The sequence below is a fragment of the Camelus ferus genome, chromosome 1 (genome assembly GCF_009834535.1).
Source record: "Camelus ferus isolate YT-003-E chromosome 1, BCGSAC_Cfer_1.0, whole genome shotgun sequence".
Classification (NCBI taxonomy): Eukaryota; Metazoa; Chordata; class Mammalia; order Artiodactyla; family Camelidae; genus Camelus; species Camelus ferus.
The window spans coordinates 69,998,925-70,016,128 of NC_045696.1; the positions used below are offsets into that span (position 1 = coordinate 69,998,925).

Genomic DNA, 17,204 nt, shown 5'->3' on the forward strand with positions numbered 1-17,204 from the left:
TTCCTATGTCCTTCTTGTAAATAAGTAAATGAAAATGTTTCCAATTAATTAAAAATGAAGCCAAATGAAACTCATGTTTTAAAAAAAAATTGTGTGACCAATGAAGCCAGTTAAACTAGAAGTACTTAAGTTGTTGCAAATATAAATTTAGAGCTGAATGAAGCTGAATGTAAATATCAAAAAAATAGCCTTGGAGAGGAAGCAAAATATAGTAATCATAATAATACAGTTCCAAAATACATATTATGTTAACAGACCAAAAATGTGCAAAAGGTATATGGTGATACAGTATGTCTGTGGGGGGAATGGAAGTGTCATAAATAGGACAAAAATTGGTAACTGTGATACTGTGCTAGTTGCCGAAAAAAAAATCCATGGTCTCCTCCTAGGCACCCAACCAGGTCTCCTGGTCTACTGTGCAGTATGTGTGGACATGAGACAGTTCCAGCCAAAGGTACGTGAGCAGAAATGACCTGGGCCACTCTGAAGCCTGGCGCGTTACCTGCTCTGTGTTCTCTGAGGGTGGCTGGACATTAAGGACTGCAGTGCTGTAGGGCAGGGGTTGACAATCCTGTTCCGTATATAGTCAAAGAGTAAGTATTTTAAGGCTTGCAGTTAAGACTGTGAGGTGATATAAAATGTGGAGGAAAATTTGGCAAATAGCATATGCTAGATATTTGACCCAGCAATTCTACTTCTGGGAATCTATCCCAAATATATGTTAGCAAAAATAGGGAGTGACATCAACAAGGCACATGCATCGCAGCATACTTTATAACAGAAAAAGATTGACGGCCTAAACATCCACTGTGAGGGGACTGGTAATGAACCACAGCACCCTGAAACAATGGGTTATTAAGCTGTAAAAAGAAGAATGAGGAGTGACATCCAGAATAAATTTTTTTTTAAAAATCAAGAAGCATAAGTCATTTTAATACACCATCTTTAGTGTTAAAAAAGAAATATGAATATATATTTGTCTAGCTATACTTTCAAAAAGGGGAAGGTTAGAAGCTAATAAAAAGTTATCTACACAGGGAAAGAGAAAAGCAAGACTGTGAATGTACCTTATGCCATAGTTTTACTCTTGGACTAATGTTTATGTTTTACATAATTTAAAAACATAAGCAAAAAGCAAATTCAGGGGGTCACGGGGTAGGATATAGCTAGTCGTAGAGCACATGATTAGCATGCATGAGGTCCTGAGTTCAATCCCCAGTACCTACAGTTTTAAAAAAATTTTTTAAAAAAGCAAATCTGTGAACACCAAAAACAAATAACTGTATCAAGTTGATGGCAATAATCAGAGAAAACAATTACTTGAAGTAATTTAAAAAATCAGTGATTTTCACTGTGAATCTCTGGTGGAATATATATACGCACACAGACACACATACACTGCCTATAAGACTCACTTCAGATCTAGACACGAACAGACTGAAAATGAGGGGGATGAAAAAAAGTTATTCCGTGCAAATGGAAATCAAAAGAAAGCCAGGGTAGCAATACTTGTAACAGATAAAATAGACTTTAAAACAAAGACTTTAACAATAGACAAGAAGAAAACTACATAATGATCAAGAGATCAGTCCAAGAAGATATAACAATTATATATGCACCCAACAAAGGAGCACATAAATACATAAAGCAAATATTAACAGACATAAAGGGAGAAACTGACAATAACAAAATAACAGTAGGGGACTTTCTATATGTTCATAGCAGTGCTATTTACAATAGCTAAGACATGGAAGCAACCTAAGTGTCCATCAACAGATGAATGGATAAAGAAGATATGATATATACATACATACATACATACATACACACACACACACACACACAATACTACTCAGTCATAAAGAATGAAATTTTGCCATTTGCAACAACATAGATGGACCTGGAGGGTATTATGCTTAGTGAAATAAGTCAGAGAAAGATACTGTATGTTATCACTCATATGTGGAATCTCAAAAATAAAACAAACAAACGTAACAAAACAGACAGACTCACAGATACAGAGAACAAACTAGTAATTACCAATGGGGAGAGAAAAGGGGAGAAGGGCAAGATACGAGTAGGGGGTTAAGAGGTACAAACTCCTATTATAAAATAAATAAGCTACAAAGGTAAGTACAGCACAGCAAATACAGCCAAAATCTTATTAACAACTTTAAATGGAGTATAATCTATAAAATTTTTGAATCACTGTTACATACTTGAAGCTAATATAATATTGTAAATCAACTATTTTAATAAATAAATTTTTTAAATTTCATTTTTTCCTATATGAAGTTCATTTCAGGGTGACCAAATTAGTTGATAAGTTTTTCTTTTATAGACGAATTCAAGGTAATTAACATAGAAAGAATGATAGAATGAGAAAATCATCATTTTGTACCTCTAACTGAAATAATGGATCATCAATTAAATTTAAAACCAAGAGGAGAAAGATGAATAGGGACTCATAGCCTGAACCACAGATCAATCTAAGGACCAGTAAGTGGAACAAGCAGACATTGTGTGTGACAAGATGCAACACAACAGGACCACTAATGAAGTATCCTTGCCTCATAAATTCAACCTGAATCTGATCAAGCTTCTAGATCAAGCTTATAGTTTACATGAAATACAAGGGACGGAGGAAGTGGTTAAGCACCACCAAGGAGCTATAAGCTACATCTAAAAGTGTGATTTTCCACAGGAATACCGAGTTTCTCTAATAACTAACAGTACAAGGAGGGAGACTGCTGTTGAATAAAAGAAACTCAAGAGATATAACCAAAGGCAATGTGTACATTTTACTGGATCCTGTATTAGTCTCCTGCAACTGCTGTAAGTACCACAAATTTGATGGATTTAAACAGAAATTTATTCTCTCACAGTTATGGAGCCAGAAGTCCAAAATCAAGACGTCAGCAGGGCCATGTTCGCTCTGAAGGCTCTTCCAGCTTTGGTGGCTCCAGGCCTCCCCAGGCTTGTGGTAGCATCACTCCAGTCGGTCTCTGCTTCTGTAGTCTCACTGCCTCTTCTTTTTTAAAATTCCAAACACAAGTTTATAAAGTGGAAAGAAACGAAGCCTCTCTAGCTAACCATTATTAACCCTTGGGTATCTTTTTCCAGATTTTGTTTATACCCAAAAATGGGTATTAAACACTGCCAGGCCCACTTCAACGCCTCTGCCTCATCTGTCTCAACAATCTGCTTCTTTCTTATAAGGCATATGATTACACTTAGGGCACACCCAGATAATCCAGGATAAATTCCTTTTCTCAAGATCATTAATCACGTCTTTTGCCATACAAGGTAATATTCACAGATTCCAAGGATTAGGATGTGGGCATGTGGGCATGTTTTGGAGGAGCCATCATTCAGCCATTATATATCCAGATTAGAAGAATATAATAAAACTTTTTTTAAATAATCAGGGAACCTTGAATATGAACTGAGTATTAGATGGTATGAGCAAATTCTTACTAATTTTATTAGGTGTGAAAATGACAGGCTTTTAAAAAAAGATACTTGTTAGGGAGACATTCTTAAGTACTTAGGTAGAAAGACATGTCAGAGTTTTACTTTAAAATACTCCAGACCACCCCTCCCATGAAAAAAAAGGTGAATCAAGATTAGCCAATTTTAGTAACAGCTGAAAGGGAGTGATGATTGTGTATATCTTAAAATTTCGATAATAAAATTTTTTTGTACAGTAGTTGAAAAAAGATTAAATTGTCCACTAAAATGAGACATTAAATCTCTCAGAATGAACTTATCCCAAAGACCTACACATGAAAAACATTACAGAACTTAAGTCAATAGATACAAATAATCATCCTGTGCCAGAAGTCAAAATACCAATGAGTGATTTTTTTCCAATTTAAAAAAAAAAAATGTAGCTTTCATTTAGAAATTTTAACTCTAAGAATTTTTCCTAACAGAATAACTGAAACATTGTACAAGATGGTATGTCTAACAATACTGATTAAATAAATTATTATAACCATACTCTGGAACACTACACAGCAATTAAAATGTCAATATTTATTGACATGAGATATGTTCAAATAAATTAAGTGGGAAGGGGTTATATAGCCACATGCATAGTATGATTCCACATTTGTTAATAACAAGAAATAAATACATGCACAAGCATGCACAACACACACACTTATCACACTTACACGAAGGGTATATATACCAGAGACCAGGGTATATACCAACATGTTAATGTTAAGAGTTATTAACTCTGGGTGGTGGGTTTGCAGAACTCTTTATTCTTTACCTTTTATCAGCATTTTATTTTTCTACTATGAACACCTATTGATACAATTAAAGAAAAATGTAAGTGGCACCATGGACTTATGATCACCCTAAGCCCTTAAGGAGGCAGTCTGTGTATCTGCTAAGGGTAAGGAGGGGCAGTGGAACTCCATGTTGTTTCCCCTGGGACTTCCCAAACTGTATTCATAAAACAGTTCCCCAGACGTTACACAGAAAGGGGCTCAATGTCCAAGTTTTCAGACACGCTAGGTTAAGACATTAATTTATTATGTTTACCATGCATTCCCAGGAGGAAAGGACATGGTGCACACATCCACTGGGCCATAGAACCCTTTGTTTTACATCCTACATAAAACAGGGCTTCTACTGAACGTATTTTACAAAATGCCAATGTAAAGACCTGAAGAACAAGGGTTACTTACAACACGTTTCCACCGACGATCTGAAAACTTCTGGCCTGTTTTCCTCGGTTTAGATTGATTCACCTCAAAACCACCCCACATTTATCATATTTTTGTGGCCTCAAGCTATGTAGTTTTAAACATAATTTGCATCTTGCTGTCAGTTCATTTAAAGCATTGTTTTTCAAACTGTGGATTTCTACCCATTTAGTGGGCTGAGAAATCAATGTGGTGGTCACAACCCACTTAAAAAAAAAAAAGTAAAGAAAAATATCAGTGTAGTAAGGATAAATATTTTTGTAAAACTTCTGTGTCCATATATGATCACATAATATATATGCATGTGTATACTGGTCACAACATAAAATACATTTATTACTATGAGTTGTAATTTAAAACACTGAAAGCCACTGAATTAAAGAGTTGAGTTTAGTGGTAAATAGATAAACTCAACACCTATTTCAAACACTGAAACCCTTATATATATTAGGTAAATTAAAAAAAAAAAAAAATCAAAGCAATACAGCCACTTAGATCCCTAACTTCCAGACAAGTACAGTACCAAAAGTTTGTTTGACTATTGGGTACTTAAAGCTTTTCTCAAAGAAACTATCATAAAGAGATTAGGTTCCCAATTAGTTCATAAAAGCCAGTTTAAATAGTGTAGCTTAACTATAGCACTAAGGTTATTCCAAACTTAAATTTCTCTACCATATTTATTTATTTGTGTCTGAGATTCAGTGTATCTCCAAGACCACATTCTCCCCGCACCCACACCTTGGTCCCAGCACCAAGCAACTCCTCACAGTGCAGGCAAACATTCACCATATGACACCGAGTTCCCTGAGTGTGCTTAGGATTTGAGAGGAGGAAAAGATCAGATCTAACAGCCGTAGGTAACTGAGGTAGAATGTGGGGCTCCGGAACATCTTCCATGTTCCCCGACTGTTTCCCTCCTACCCTCATCCTGGCTTAAAGGTCAAAGATGAAGACTTGCTCACCAACAGCTGTGGTTTGGTTTTTCCTTCTTTATCAATTTTTAGGAGACGCTGTCTACTGAAAAAGAACAATGGTTCATTCCATCTTTTTTCAGACCCCCAAGCTAAAATGTATCTATAGATCTCTCTCTCTCACACGCTGGCTTTAATGTTGATAATCTACTACTGAAAAAATCAACAGTTGTTTTTATCACCTGACTGCTTTTCTCATAAACTGTCTAGATACTAAAATTCTATCACCAACAAGCTTCTCTGCACCAAGAGAGACACATCAGTACCTAGAGAAGCACGGCCTGTGGTATCTCCTATTCAATTTAGGAATTCAAGGTCAAGTATTCAGAATGCCATTCTCCACCTTAACTCTCTGTTCTCATCAACTTCATTATGTCCTGGGAGATTAAGAGCTATCCTAAAGAGCCACGTTAACGGAAAGCTCAGTGAACACTGTAAGCCCTTTCAAATGCTTGTAATACAAATTACACTGCCCCCCAGTATCACTCATTTGAGCAGAATACAAACTGCCATTCCTAACAGGATTTACCCCACATGGAACAAATCTTAACCAAGGTGCTAAATTCTCAGCTGAAACCTACTAGTGCCAAGTGGAAGCCAGGTATTCAGCATACTGCTGACCCAGTAAATCTCTGGCCTTTTCTGGCTGTTCCAGCTGCCTGATCCAATACTCACTGGCACAGATCCAGCAGCCTCAGGAAATAAACGGAGGCTGCAGGAAGGCTTCTCTGTACAGCCTAAGCTTGAGGGAGACTCAGCCCAACTGGCTCACACTCTTTAATCATCACTTAAGCACACTTAAGACCTCTGGTTTGACCATCAAGTAGGCACAGCAGTTTCAATCCACATCATAGATCCCAGGTCCTGTATGAAAACTTTGACACATCTCAGGGAAAACTGGCTGGAGAGCAGCAGCCTGGGCCCTCCAGGTGGCAGGCATGTTGGTTCATAGCTAACATATGCCCAATTTTTCTGGTTTTACCTCTTGCTTTTGTGAACCAGGACAAGTGTGGGAGGTTTAAGTAGCGAAAGGGTTAGAAATCATTTCAGCAAATACTTTTCAGGTTCTGCCAGACAACCTTTTATTACATTGGAAAAGCAACACTAGGCACTAGATCTTGCAAAATATGTTCTGACCAACTCTAAACTTTCTGAAGTTAATTAAATATGTGTAATCACTGTAAGGTTTTTAATGAACAAAACAGTTAAATACAAACTTTCATATGCAAAATAGATTACTGTATAACTGGCAACCTCAGAGCCAAGTACTAAATCTTCCACGGATTTCAGTAGGGGTGGGATAGGGAGATGTGAATCCTAATGAGTACAGAACTTAATTTCGGCTTCATTAATATAGAAAAAAAAAAAAAAAGAAAACTCTGAGGAAAAATAGCTTTAAATTGAATAGTATCTTTTGAAATGAACAACTCAGGCCAGCCCTTATCTGAGATTTATACTCAACCAGATCTGGGATGAGAATGAAGATTTAGGGTTTACAGGTACTTCAAATCCAGTTTCAAGAATAGCCAAGTCACCTCATTTCCAGAGAGGGAAGTCTCTTTAGGACGACTACGACACTCTTCTGAAGACACTTGGATAGCCAGAGTTCCTTGGCCACAGTTCCACTTTTCCACAACACCATGCCAGTGCTGCAGTGTGGGACTTCCTCTGAAAGGCAACCGGAGCCTACCCCACAGTGCTTCTCCTGGCACGTTCAAGCCTCAGAAGAAAGACTTCCAGCTTCAAGTTGGCAGTTACTGCTCTGGCGTTAGAGCAGTTAATTAACCCTTCCTTCCTACCCCCACTGATTTCCTCCTGAACTTCAGCAGGGAGTGGCAGCTTGATTAACATTCCTTTCAGAAATAAATAGTTCAAACAAGTAATTTAGAGTTAACTTTAAAAGAGCAGCAGAAAAGAGCCACTGCCCATTATGTTTGCAAATGAGTGAGCGAATGAAGACACGTGAACAAACACACAGAAAAAAAAAACCCATAGAATAAATGCTGCATTTCCCACATTCACAGGGGAAAAAAAAAAAAAAATCTTCTAAAAAAAAAATATTAATTAGCTGTTTGTTCTTGTGTGGGTTGAATAGTCCAGGGCTCTGAGCAGGCACGGCCTTATAAACAGGGTTGCAAGCAGCCCTCTGCACACCAAGTCAGGACTAGGGTGCAGAGAGAGGCCTCATGCACTTCTGACAGCTCAGTACCTGTGAGAGAACAGAGGTGATACAGGGACTTTTTAACCCACAATGCATGAGGTATATGGAAACGTCCATCCGTGAAAGAATCACCAGCAGCTGGAGGGACTGGGTAGGGCATTCTCACAGCAATTGCTGATGAATGATTTCCCACACCATCTTCTTCCGGAAGAGAGGCATCTGGTGCTGCAAAGAATCCATAAGTAACACATACATTACACATGAAAGTGCCCAGTATCAACAACCTTTAGGTGTAGCATGTAAATAAAATAGGATGTCAATGTACTTTTTGTAAGCTTTGACTTGTCTATCTCATGATACAGACTTATAAAGCCATTAAAAAGGAGGTTTATAATGTGTATTATTATATGTATCATAAGCATATATTACATGGGAAATCAAAGCAGGATGTAGAATTATACAACAGAGTCCACCAACAACTTCATAAAAAAAAAGGGGAACCAAAAAGGAAAATAGCTAAGTGGTAGCACAATAGGTAACTTTTCTACTTATCTGTATTTTCAAAACATTTTTTTTTGTATTTTTCAAAACACTCTGAAATAAATATATTCTGCTTTATGGAAAAAACACAAACTCTACTTAAATTTTTTTAATCTACAAATTTCTTTTTCTGCTCTACCAAATGTTGTCCATTGCCAATTCTGTTCAAAGAGCAACTTCTCACCTTCAAATCTCATATCTTAGGTTCAAAGAACAAATAACTCCCTGTTATTTAGAAGCATCAAAGAATGAGATGCTTTGCTTAATATATTATTCTGCTTTGGGGGGGATATAGCTCAACTGGTAAACAAATGCTTAGCATGCCTGAGGTCCTGGGTTCAATCCCCACTACTTCCTCCAAGAATAAATAAATACTAAATAAACCTAACTGCCTCCCCCCATCAAAAATAAATAATTTTAAAATATATATATATTATTTCGCTTTAACTGATAGTCACTACATGGGCCAATTTTCAAAGCAACAACATGCAAGACAAATTCAAAATCATCTGTAACTCTTTTGATGAAATCAGAAGTCCATACCTTGAGGTACTCCTGGTATTTCTTTATAAATAGCTGGATATACCATTTTACTATAAACTAGTGATTTCCTATGTAGAGGGACCTAAAAAGTCTTAATGCATGCATTTATAAATTATTTTAAATAGCTCAAACCATGCAGTAAAAAAACTGCACATTTATTCTTAGTAAAACTGCTGAAGCTAACCACCTGTATTAATTCAGCATGGGAGACCTAGTTAGTTCATACTGCCCAAAAGCCTGGAATGTGGTTATTATCAGTCCTACTATTCAATACGTATAATTTAGTAGACAACATCTATCAAAATGAGGTCTGTTTTAGCAAACTATTTTTTTAAAAGAGGTTGTCCTTGGTTGTAAAAAGGCTGAGAATTCACTATTGCAAACATAAATTCCCAGGAGTTCCCAACATATTTGAATTTCCACTCAAATGCAGACCTATGGAGAACCAAAACTAATCAGAACAGAAGGGAAAGGTAGCACTCATAGTTACATCTTAAATCTGCAGCTTAAGTTCTCACAAGGCCTGATTTCCCCATGCTGTTACATATTCCGACGTGCCTACTTCTTTGGCTAAAAATATCAGTACTACTGAAGAACCAGTGAACACTGAAGTTCAGAGATAACACAAATTGACCCACTGGTCACCAAAGACTAGGATAAACCTGAGAACAGATACAGTGACAAACCCTGATGCTAGGAAGAGTAAGGATTCAGCCAAGGTTTACAGCAATAATAACATTTAGAGCTTAATGTGTGCCAGGCACTGGTAACATGCTCTGAGTTTATCTTGTTTAGTAGTAAGTGGATGAGGAAGGGTCTTCACTCACCTGAGTAAATGTGATAGGTTTGTCCCTAGCGATATAATCTGCATATTTACAAGTAAACATTCCACAATCACTCCCATTCAACTGTTGAGGAATCTCCTAAAATTACCAAAAAAGGGGAGGAAGGGGTAAAATTTCATCAGGCACAAACACAGAGACACACACACAAACAACTCATCTTTATGTGGTATAAAAACCCCACCCATGACATGGAGGATGTAACCCCCATAGAAAATGGTTTTTAGAAGTTAAGAGAAAAGTAAAGTGAGAGTCCCATCTCTCAGCTCGCATACAAAGAAACCAGACTGAAAGAAGGCTTATCGCCAGGAACAGGAACTCCAGTCAGAATTGTTTCAGAGGCATTTATAAATTTTGAAAGTGGCTCAATCAGAAATACGTTTACAATACAACTAACCTATTTTAACACTGCAGAGTTTGACTTCTCTTCCCTGGCCAGAAAAATAAGACCACTGCTTTGGACCCCCACAGCTGCAAGCAAGAGAAAGAAAAAAAGCCTCTTGATAGGGCTTAACCAATTAGGAAATCCTGCCTTAACTGCTCAATTCTGCCCTGAGAGAAAAACAGAGCTTACTGCTTGCAAGCAGCGCTAAGGGCATCATAAACCAAAGGTGGTGGATTCTAAGCCCCCGTGGAGTAAACTCACACATTCCTCAGGCCTGTGTTGCACTAATCTTGGCTAGCCCCATACACACTTGGTGTCAGTGTGCTGTAAGCAGCACAAGAGTACAAGGTAAGCATTAGCGTAAGGAGAGTAAGAGTCTGATCCCATGGCTGGAAAACATACTAGACGACAACAACTCAACTTTTATTAAAATGTACAGCACCCATACACATGGTAGCTATCCTACACTGTTCTCCTGAGCCCAGCATCTCTCACAGAGTGGAGAAAACTTGAGAATTTGTTTTCTTTATTACATTCCCCATTCCAGAAAGCAGTATTCATCCCAAAAACTCTTCCTGTATCTGTGCTCTCCTCAGGAAATTTCACAGCTTATTCTTCTCATTAGTCAACTTAGAAATGAAAAGGCTTTCAGATAAAGATAGTTGAGCCATTATACAGAGGTTAGGACTAAAACTGAATTCATGTAGTTTACTTTACAAACAAGCCATTAGGACTGAAAGATGTATACTTTTTAAAACCCTGAATAAGATTCAAATCTGACAAGATCCAAAGCACACTCACAAACAGCATATTTGATTCTTGATGACCCATGGCATAGGATCCTTAATACTTAAATATATAAATTTCCCAGATAAGTTTTGAACTACAACTTTAAATTTTCATTAGTGCCAATCAAGAAAAGTAGCTGACTTGAATTTACTGTGCTGGTTTTTTCCTCGTATTTTGGAGACACGCTAGCACATATTTAATATTTACAATCTAAGCAACAAGATAAAGGCTAAAAAGCAAACATCTTGGTTAAATGAATTTCTAAAGATTTAGAAGTAGATCATTCTTAAGATACACACTTCAAGAGAACGCATGCCTACAGATTAGCGAGTGAGGGTAGGAAGGAAGCCAGGTCTAAACATGCTATTGACAGGAAATGCAACCAAGGTATTTGAAATATAGATGACCAGCACTTACATGTGGCTTCATGCTGTAGTGGGTCCACTCTAAAAGATTCAGATCAATATTTCTTTTGGTCTTACTCTCATCCTGTAAATACTGACTGAAAAAACAACAAAGAAGGAATATATTGATGAATCTCTTTGGAGATTTACCATTGACTTATCATATGATTACAAAGGCATTGTGATGATTAACAGAGCTCCCATTCTCAAATCCATCTCCACTAGATTTTTAAAACTGTGATTGTTTTTGGTTTTTTACACTTTTTTTTTCTTAATTACAAAAATTACACTGGGGGGAGGAGACAGCTTAGTGGTAGTCCTAGGTGGTAGTGCTTAGCATGCACAAGGTCCTGGGTTCAATCCCAGTACCTCCACTTCATAAATAACTAAGTAAGTAAGTAAACAAACAAACAAACAAACAAATAAAAACCTAATTACACCCCCAAATTACACGATTATCCTTTAAAAATTGAAACATATAAAATGTCAAATGCAAAAGACCACAAAATAGCCACTCTAGAAATAGTTATCATTAATAGTTTGCTGTGTTTTCTTCTAGTTCTCGACTCTACCTCATACACACAATTTAAAAACATACATTTTATTCTATTAAAAAAAAAGTACTTCATCTTACAACTTACTTTTTCTCATTTAAAAACATATAAAATAAGGCAACTGGCCTGGACTCTTAAAAAACCCCATTACCATGAAAAAAAAAAAAAAAAAAACGTGGGATAACTTTCTTAAATTAAAGGAGATTAAAGAGACATAAGAATGTGCATGAACCCTGACTGACTCCCTGGATTAGGGAAAAAAATCTAAAGACATCAGAACATGAACTGTATATTACACATTAGTGTTTGCCAATTGATAAATGGCATTGTAGTTATTTAAGAGAATGTCCTTATTCCTTAGGAGATGTATACTTAGGTATTGAGAGTGACTGACTTTATCCAAATCTCCAAAGGGTTTTCAAATTTAACACAAGCATCTTGGTTCTCATCTCAACCCACATAAAAGGTAAACATGCATTCTCTACAAAAGCAGCAATGTCGTCCCCAAGGTAGTGAAAGCTGGTTCTTGGAAAGTAAAAATCTTAGACATTTCAATGATTTGTAGCCCTCTAAAGCTCAACCCAACAAACAAAAAGTCTATTCCTTAGTGTTAATTTCTCTTGTTGTAGAGAAATTAAGTCAAAAAATTTGGGGAGGGGGAGTGATAATGGAAAAAAAACTGAGAAAAGCTGGTTTGGGGCATCAGGAAAGGGACTAGGCCTCAGACAACCTCGGAAGCTGAACTCTTCAGATTAAAAAAGAGAGAAAAAGTATGAATGTAATAAAAGTATGGTTTTTTTGGTATCCTGTTATAAGCAGCATACAAAACTATGCTGTATGATTTCAATGAGAACATTTCTAGGCATGTGATAATACATATATATGTGTATGCACACATGTATATATTTGTACACAGTTTACAAACATCTTAAACAGAAAAGACTAGAAGGAAATAACTGCTTTATAAACAATTTGATGTATCTTAAGATTTAAAAATGTCTTCTCTATACTTTTTATTCAAGATAAGCACCCATAAATAAAAAGGATCTTAAAAACAATGAAACAGAATCATTTTTAACAACTTTTCTTCATATCATTCATTAAAGAAGTTCCTTATTAAAGTATCCAAGTATTATTAAAATTATTCAAGTATCCTTACTAAAATAAAAAACTGGAATCTGCATTTGCTTCCAGTGAGCAGAAGAGGTTCAAAACAGCCTGTCACGGATTTGCTTCCTCGCTGTGAAATTCCTATCATCACTGTACATAGCTAATAGGTGGCTATGCTTTAAAGGCAGGCTTCTAGCAATTACTATTTGAAACAGTTGCCTACAACCCTATGTTTTAAATTAAAAATTACCTCCAGGTTCTATGAGATGAATCCAACTATCACAGAAAGCAGAGACATGAGTGAGTGAGCTTAAGAACTTAGAGGAATAATTCTCCCCAGCTAATAGTTCTTTACAACATTCAGAATAATGTATCAAATTTGACACAACATTGTAAAATGATTATAAATCTATAAAAAATGTTAAAAAAAAAAAGAATAACGTATCAATCCCAGAGAAAATTCAAATCACAAAATTCTAATAAGATGTATTTTACATTATGACATATGACAAACTTGTTTTCAGTAATGCACCTGAACATGACTTCTCAGTTAAGATCAGATTTGGGGTTATCTTTAGACACAAAGACAGATTCTAGTCAAGTTCCAAACAACTGGGAAGACAGCCCCCACTACACATTAGATTACCATCTGCCAGAGCCTCCTAGGATTAGATGGAAGAAAGATCACCCAACAAGGGCCTACTGCGACAGTGACGTTTTCCAGCCTTTACTTACAGAAGAATTTCACAGATCCTGTGGCCCTTTTGTCCCATAGAATCCAGATATTTAAGACACTTTTTTCTTAGGTCTATCACCTATAATGGAAAAATGCAACATCCAGAAACAACCATAACAGGAGTGAAAATTTTATTTCTAAAAAGAAAAGCACCTTTTAAAAAATCAATCAACATGAATGGATTTCTAAGACATTTTTTAATAAGACATCACAGATAATTATGAGCTCCATCTCTATAAAATTATATATTTCTACTCCTAGAGAAAGGCCTAGAAACATTCCTCAAAACATTAGTGGTCCTCTCAGAGTGATAAGGGTTTTTTTTTGGTTTTGGGGGGTTTTTTTTGGTTTTTGCTTTGTACCTTTACTTTTCTACAGTAAACCTGCTACCATCTTGTAAGTAAAAGTAATAAAATAACCCACATGTATTAAGACTCTTTCCTATGAAAAGTGAAAGTTCCTCAGCTACACAGACTGTCTTCCAGCTTTCTAGGTTGTTCAACTTAAGAACTAAGAAGGGACTTAGCATGCAGAGCAGGCCTTTAACATATACCACCGGACTCTTGCTGGACAGAAAAGGGTAGCCTTCACTACAGGCACACTTTATTTTATTGTGCTTTGCAGATACTGCGTTTTTTACAGATTGAAGGTTTGTGGCAATCCTGTATCAAGCAAGTCTAGCAGTGCCATTTTTCTAATAATATTTGCTCACTTCATGCCTCTGTCATATCCTGGTAATTCTTCACAATATTTCAAACTTTTTCATTATTATTATACTTGTTATGGTAATCTGTGATCAGTGGTCTTTGATGTTACTATTGCAAAAAGATTATGACTCGCTGAAGGCTCAGATGATGGTTAGCATAAAAAGTATTTAAAAATAAAGTATTTTTTAATTAAGGCATGTGCATTGTTTTTTAGACATAATGCTACTGCAAACTTAACAGATTATAGTGTAGTGTAAACATAATTTTTATATACACTGGGAAACCAAGAAAGTCATGTGACTCACTTTATTGCAATATTTGCTTTATTCTGGTGGTCTGGAATCTACAATATCTCTGAGGTATGCCTGTATTTAAGAAATAGTCATGATCCAAACTCCAACAATTAACCATCTCAACTTACCACCAGGCTCCAATGTACCTTACGATGAATAGGCACCAGAATAAGTTCCTGTTCAAAGAGACTGATCCCTTTGGTCCACCTTTTCACTGCTTGGTAACCCCCAGACTTTAATTTCGGATAGAAGAAAGTACTGAATGCATAAAGTGCTGGATACCCTTGTTTTTTATTTCTTTCCATCAGAAGATTCATGTAAAAATTAATGACCTGTAATACCAAGAGAGTAAAGTAAATGTTGGAACATGGCAAGTACATTATTAAAACTAGATTTCTACCTAATTCAACTAGGATGAACTAGAAAGTAAGAAGCTTAGGGAAGGGAAGGTACTAAGAAGGAGATAAAAGGGCTGTCAATGACAGAAGATGGAAAATAAAAAATGATCAGTGCAAAATGGGAGGGATTAAGAAGGAGTAAGATTGTACTTTTGAGGCAGATGAGTAAGAGAGCCAAGAGAAAGAACTCAAGGAAAAACCCTACAATAATGAAAAGGTGTAAGTAGCTATATCACACACAAAATATGCAGAAATATTAACAGAAGTGAATTTTACTTTATATAAATTATACCTCAATTTAAAAAAATTAACTGGAAGGACATATTAATATTTTGTTTATGTCTGAGTTGTGGCACTTTTGAACAACAATATTTTTCCCTCACTTTTCCTATATTTTCTAAATTTTCTATAATACACATATCACATTTATAATGTGAAACAAAACATTCCAGTTTTACAAGAATATGTTTATGTCACTAATCATAGTTAGGGAGGAAGAAAGGTAAAGGGAAAAAAGCAGGGACTGAGCAGTTGGGTAAAGGTCCAACTGGAAAATTGGCAAGAACCAAGAGTAAACTTTAGCTAAATATGTAAGGATACAAAATGATAATCAGGCAAATCTTTACAGTTATCACTCAAATGAAATAAAGAAAAAAAACACATGGTGTACATATAGTGATAATATATTCCTTTTTTTTAAACTTTTTTTTTTAAACATTTATTTGCAGGGGAGGTAATTAAGTTTATTTATTTATTTTTATGGAGGTACTGAGGACTGAACCCAGGACCTCACGCATGCTAAGCATGCATTCTACCACTGAACTATACACTCCGCCCACCATATTCCTTTATTATTGAAAAAATAAAACGGCTCCAGTAAGAATTCATCTAAAATAAAGTATTGCTTGCTTGCTTCCTTCCATTTATCAGCTGCACTCAGGGTTTATGAAAATGTCACTAAAGACTAGCAAATGAAGTAGTGGACGAAATGAAGTACAGTGCAGAAGAGGGAAACATTGCTAGCTAAGGCAGCAAACAATCAGAATTAACCATCTTTTTAAGGTTTGAGATGTTTTTGTTTTAGGTAAATTAAAGATTCTTTACTAACCACTTAAAATTGTGTAGAAACCACTTTGGTTATGGACAGAAAATGGTTAAGCATAATGATAGTCAAAAAGGGTAAAAAAAGACAACTCACTTCATCATTGAGCCAGTGACAGTTCTTCAAGGTCTGGATATCTCCTCGAGTGATTCGCAATTTGAAAGCACTACTTAGGATCTCATCCTGTGGGCCGTGGCCTAGAGCATTACTGATTTCCTTTTCCATGTCCTGAATTAGAAAGTCCACAGGTTGCTACTTTAACAGAGAACCACTATCATATACTGAAAGTCTGAGACTGAAAAAAAGCTTTTCATCTCTGTAATACTTGACCCTTAAGAAAAATATACTATCAAAGACCTACTAAATTGAAGTATGAAAAGATTTCAATTTAGGACTATAAAGCAGTCTTACTAATGGTAATAAAAAATGAAAGCTCAATTATCAGCTTCTGGAAACAATAATTGGGTAATAATATTTACATTTAAAGTATGGTCTCAATTATCCCACTACCATTTATTGAACACTAGAAGCCAAACATGGTGTCAGATGCATGGAGCACGTCATTAATCCCAGCTTGTGGCAAGAGTATTATCACCATTTTACAGAAGAGGTAAAGCTCTTCGGTTATGTGCTCAAAGTCATACAATCAAAAGATAAAGCCAAGATTTGAACACAGCAGCATCTAACTCCCTAGTCTTTGCTCCTTCCGCAATACTATAAAAACATTTTCATATTTCCTTTATTTACCTCCTAAACTTTTATTTTAAAACATTCAAAATAAAGTTAGGACATCAAAGAGATCATACTATCCATTTTTGGCATGAAGAGAATTAAGTAAACAGGCAGAAACTAGAAAACTAGGCAGCAATCTAGCAACTGAGTCCTGACTGAATAGATGGCTTCATTATTCTAAAGAAATATGCAGGTAAATGCATATTGAATCTATAAACC

General features: G+C 36.0%; 1 protein-coding gene and 1 long non-coding RNA gene across 4 annotated transcripts in view; one reads left to right on the forward strand and one right to left on the reverse strand.

Moving 5' to 3' along the window:
• The first annotated feature begins 4,798 nt into the window (after positions 1-4,798).
• Positions 4,799-17,204, forward strand: part of LOC116664452 — a 28,323-nt gene continuing 15,917 nt past the window's right edge. The window contains exon 1 of the long non-coding RNA XR_004320984.1: positions 4,799-4,858. This is a non-coding gene — a long non-coding RNA (uncharacterized LOC116664452). The remainder of the gene's footprint in view (positions 4,859-17,204) is intronic.
• Positions 6,747-17,204, reverse strand: part of SENP2 (SUMO specific peptidase 2) — a 29,169-nt gene continuing 18,711 nt past the window's right edge. For all 3 annotated transcript variants that reach the window (XM_032482883.1, XM_006188820.3, XM_014562710.2), the window contains exons 12-17: positions 16,350-16,481; positions 14,882-15,085; positions 13,753-13,832; positions 11,367-11,451; positions 9,761-9,856; positions 6,747-8,075 (exon numbers count right to left, since the gene is read on the reverse strand). In XM_032482883.1, the coding sequence (XP_032338774.1) occupies positions 8,013-8,075; positions 9,761-9,856; positions 11,367-11,451; positions 13,753-13,832; positions 14,882-15,085; positions 16,350-16,481 (660 nt within the window). In that variant the 3' untranslated portion in view covers positions 6,747-8,012. The remainder of the gene's footprint in view (positions 8,076-9,760; positions 9,857-11,366; positions 11,452-13,752; positions 13,833-14,881; positions 15,086-16,349; positions 16,482-17,204) is intronic.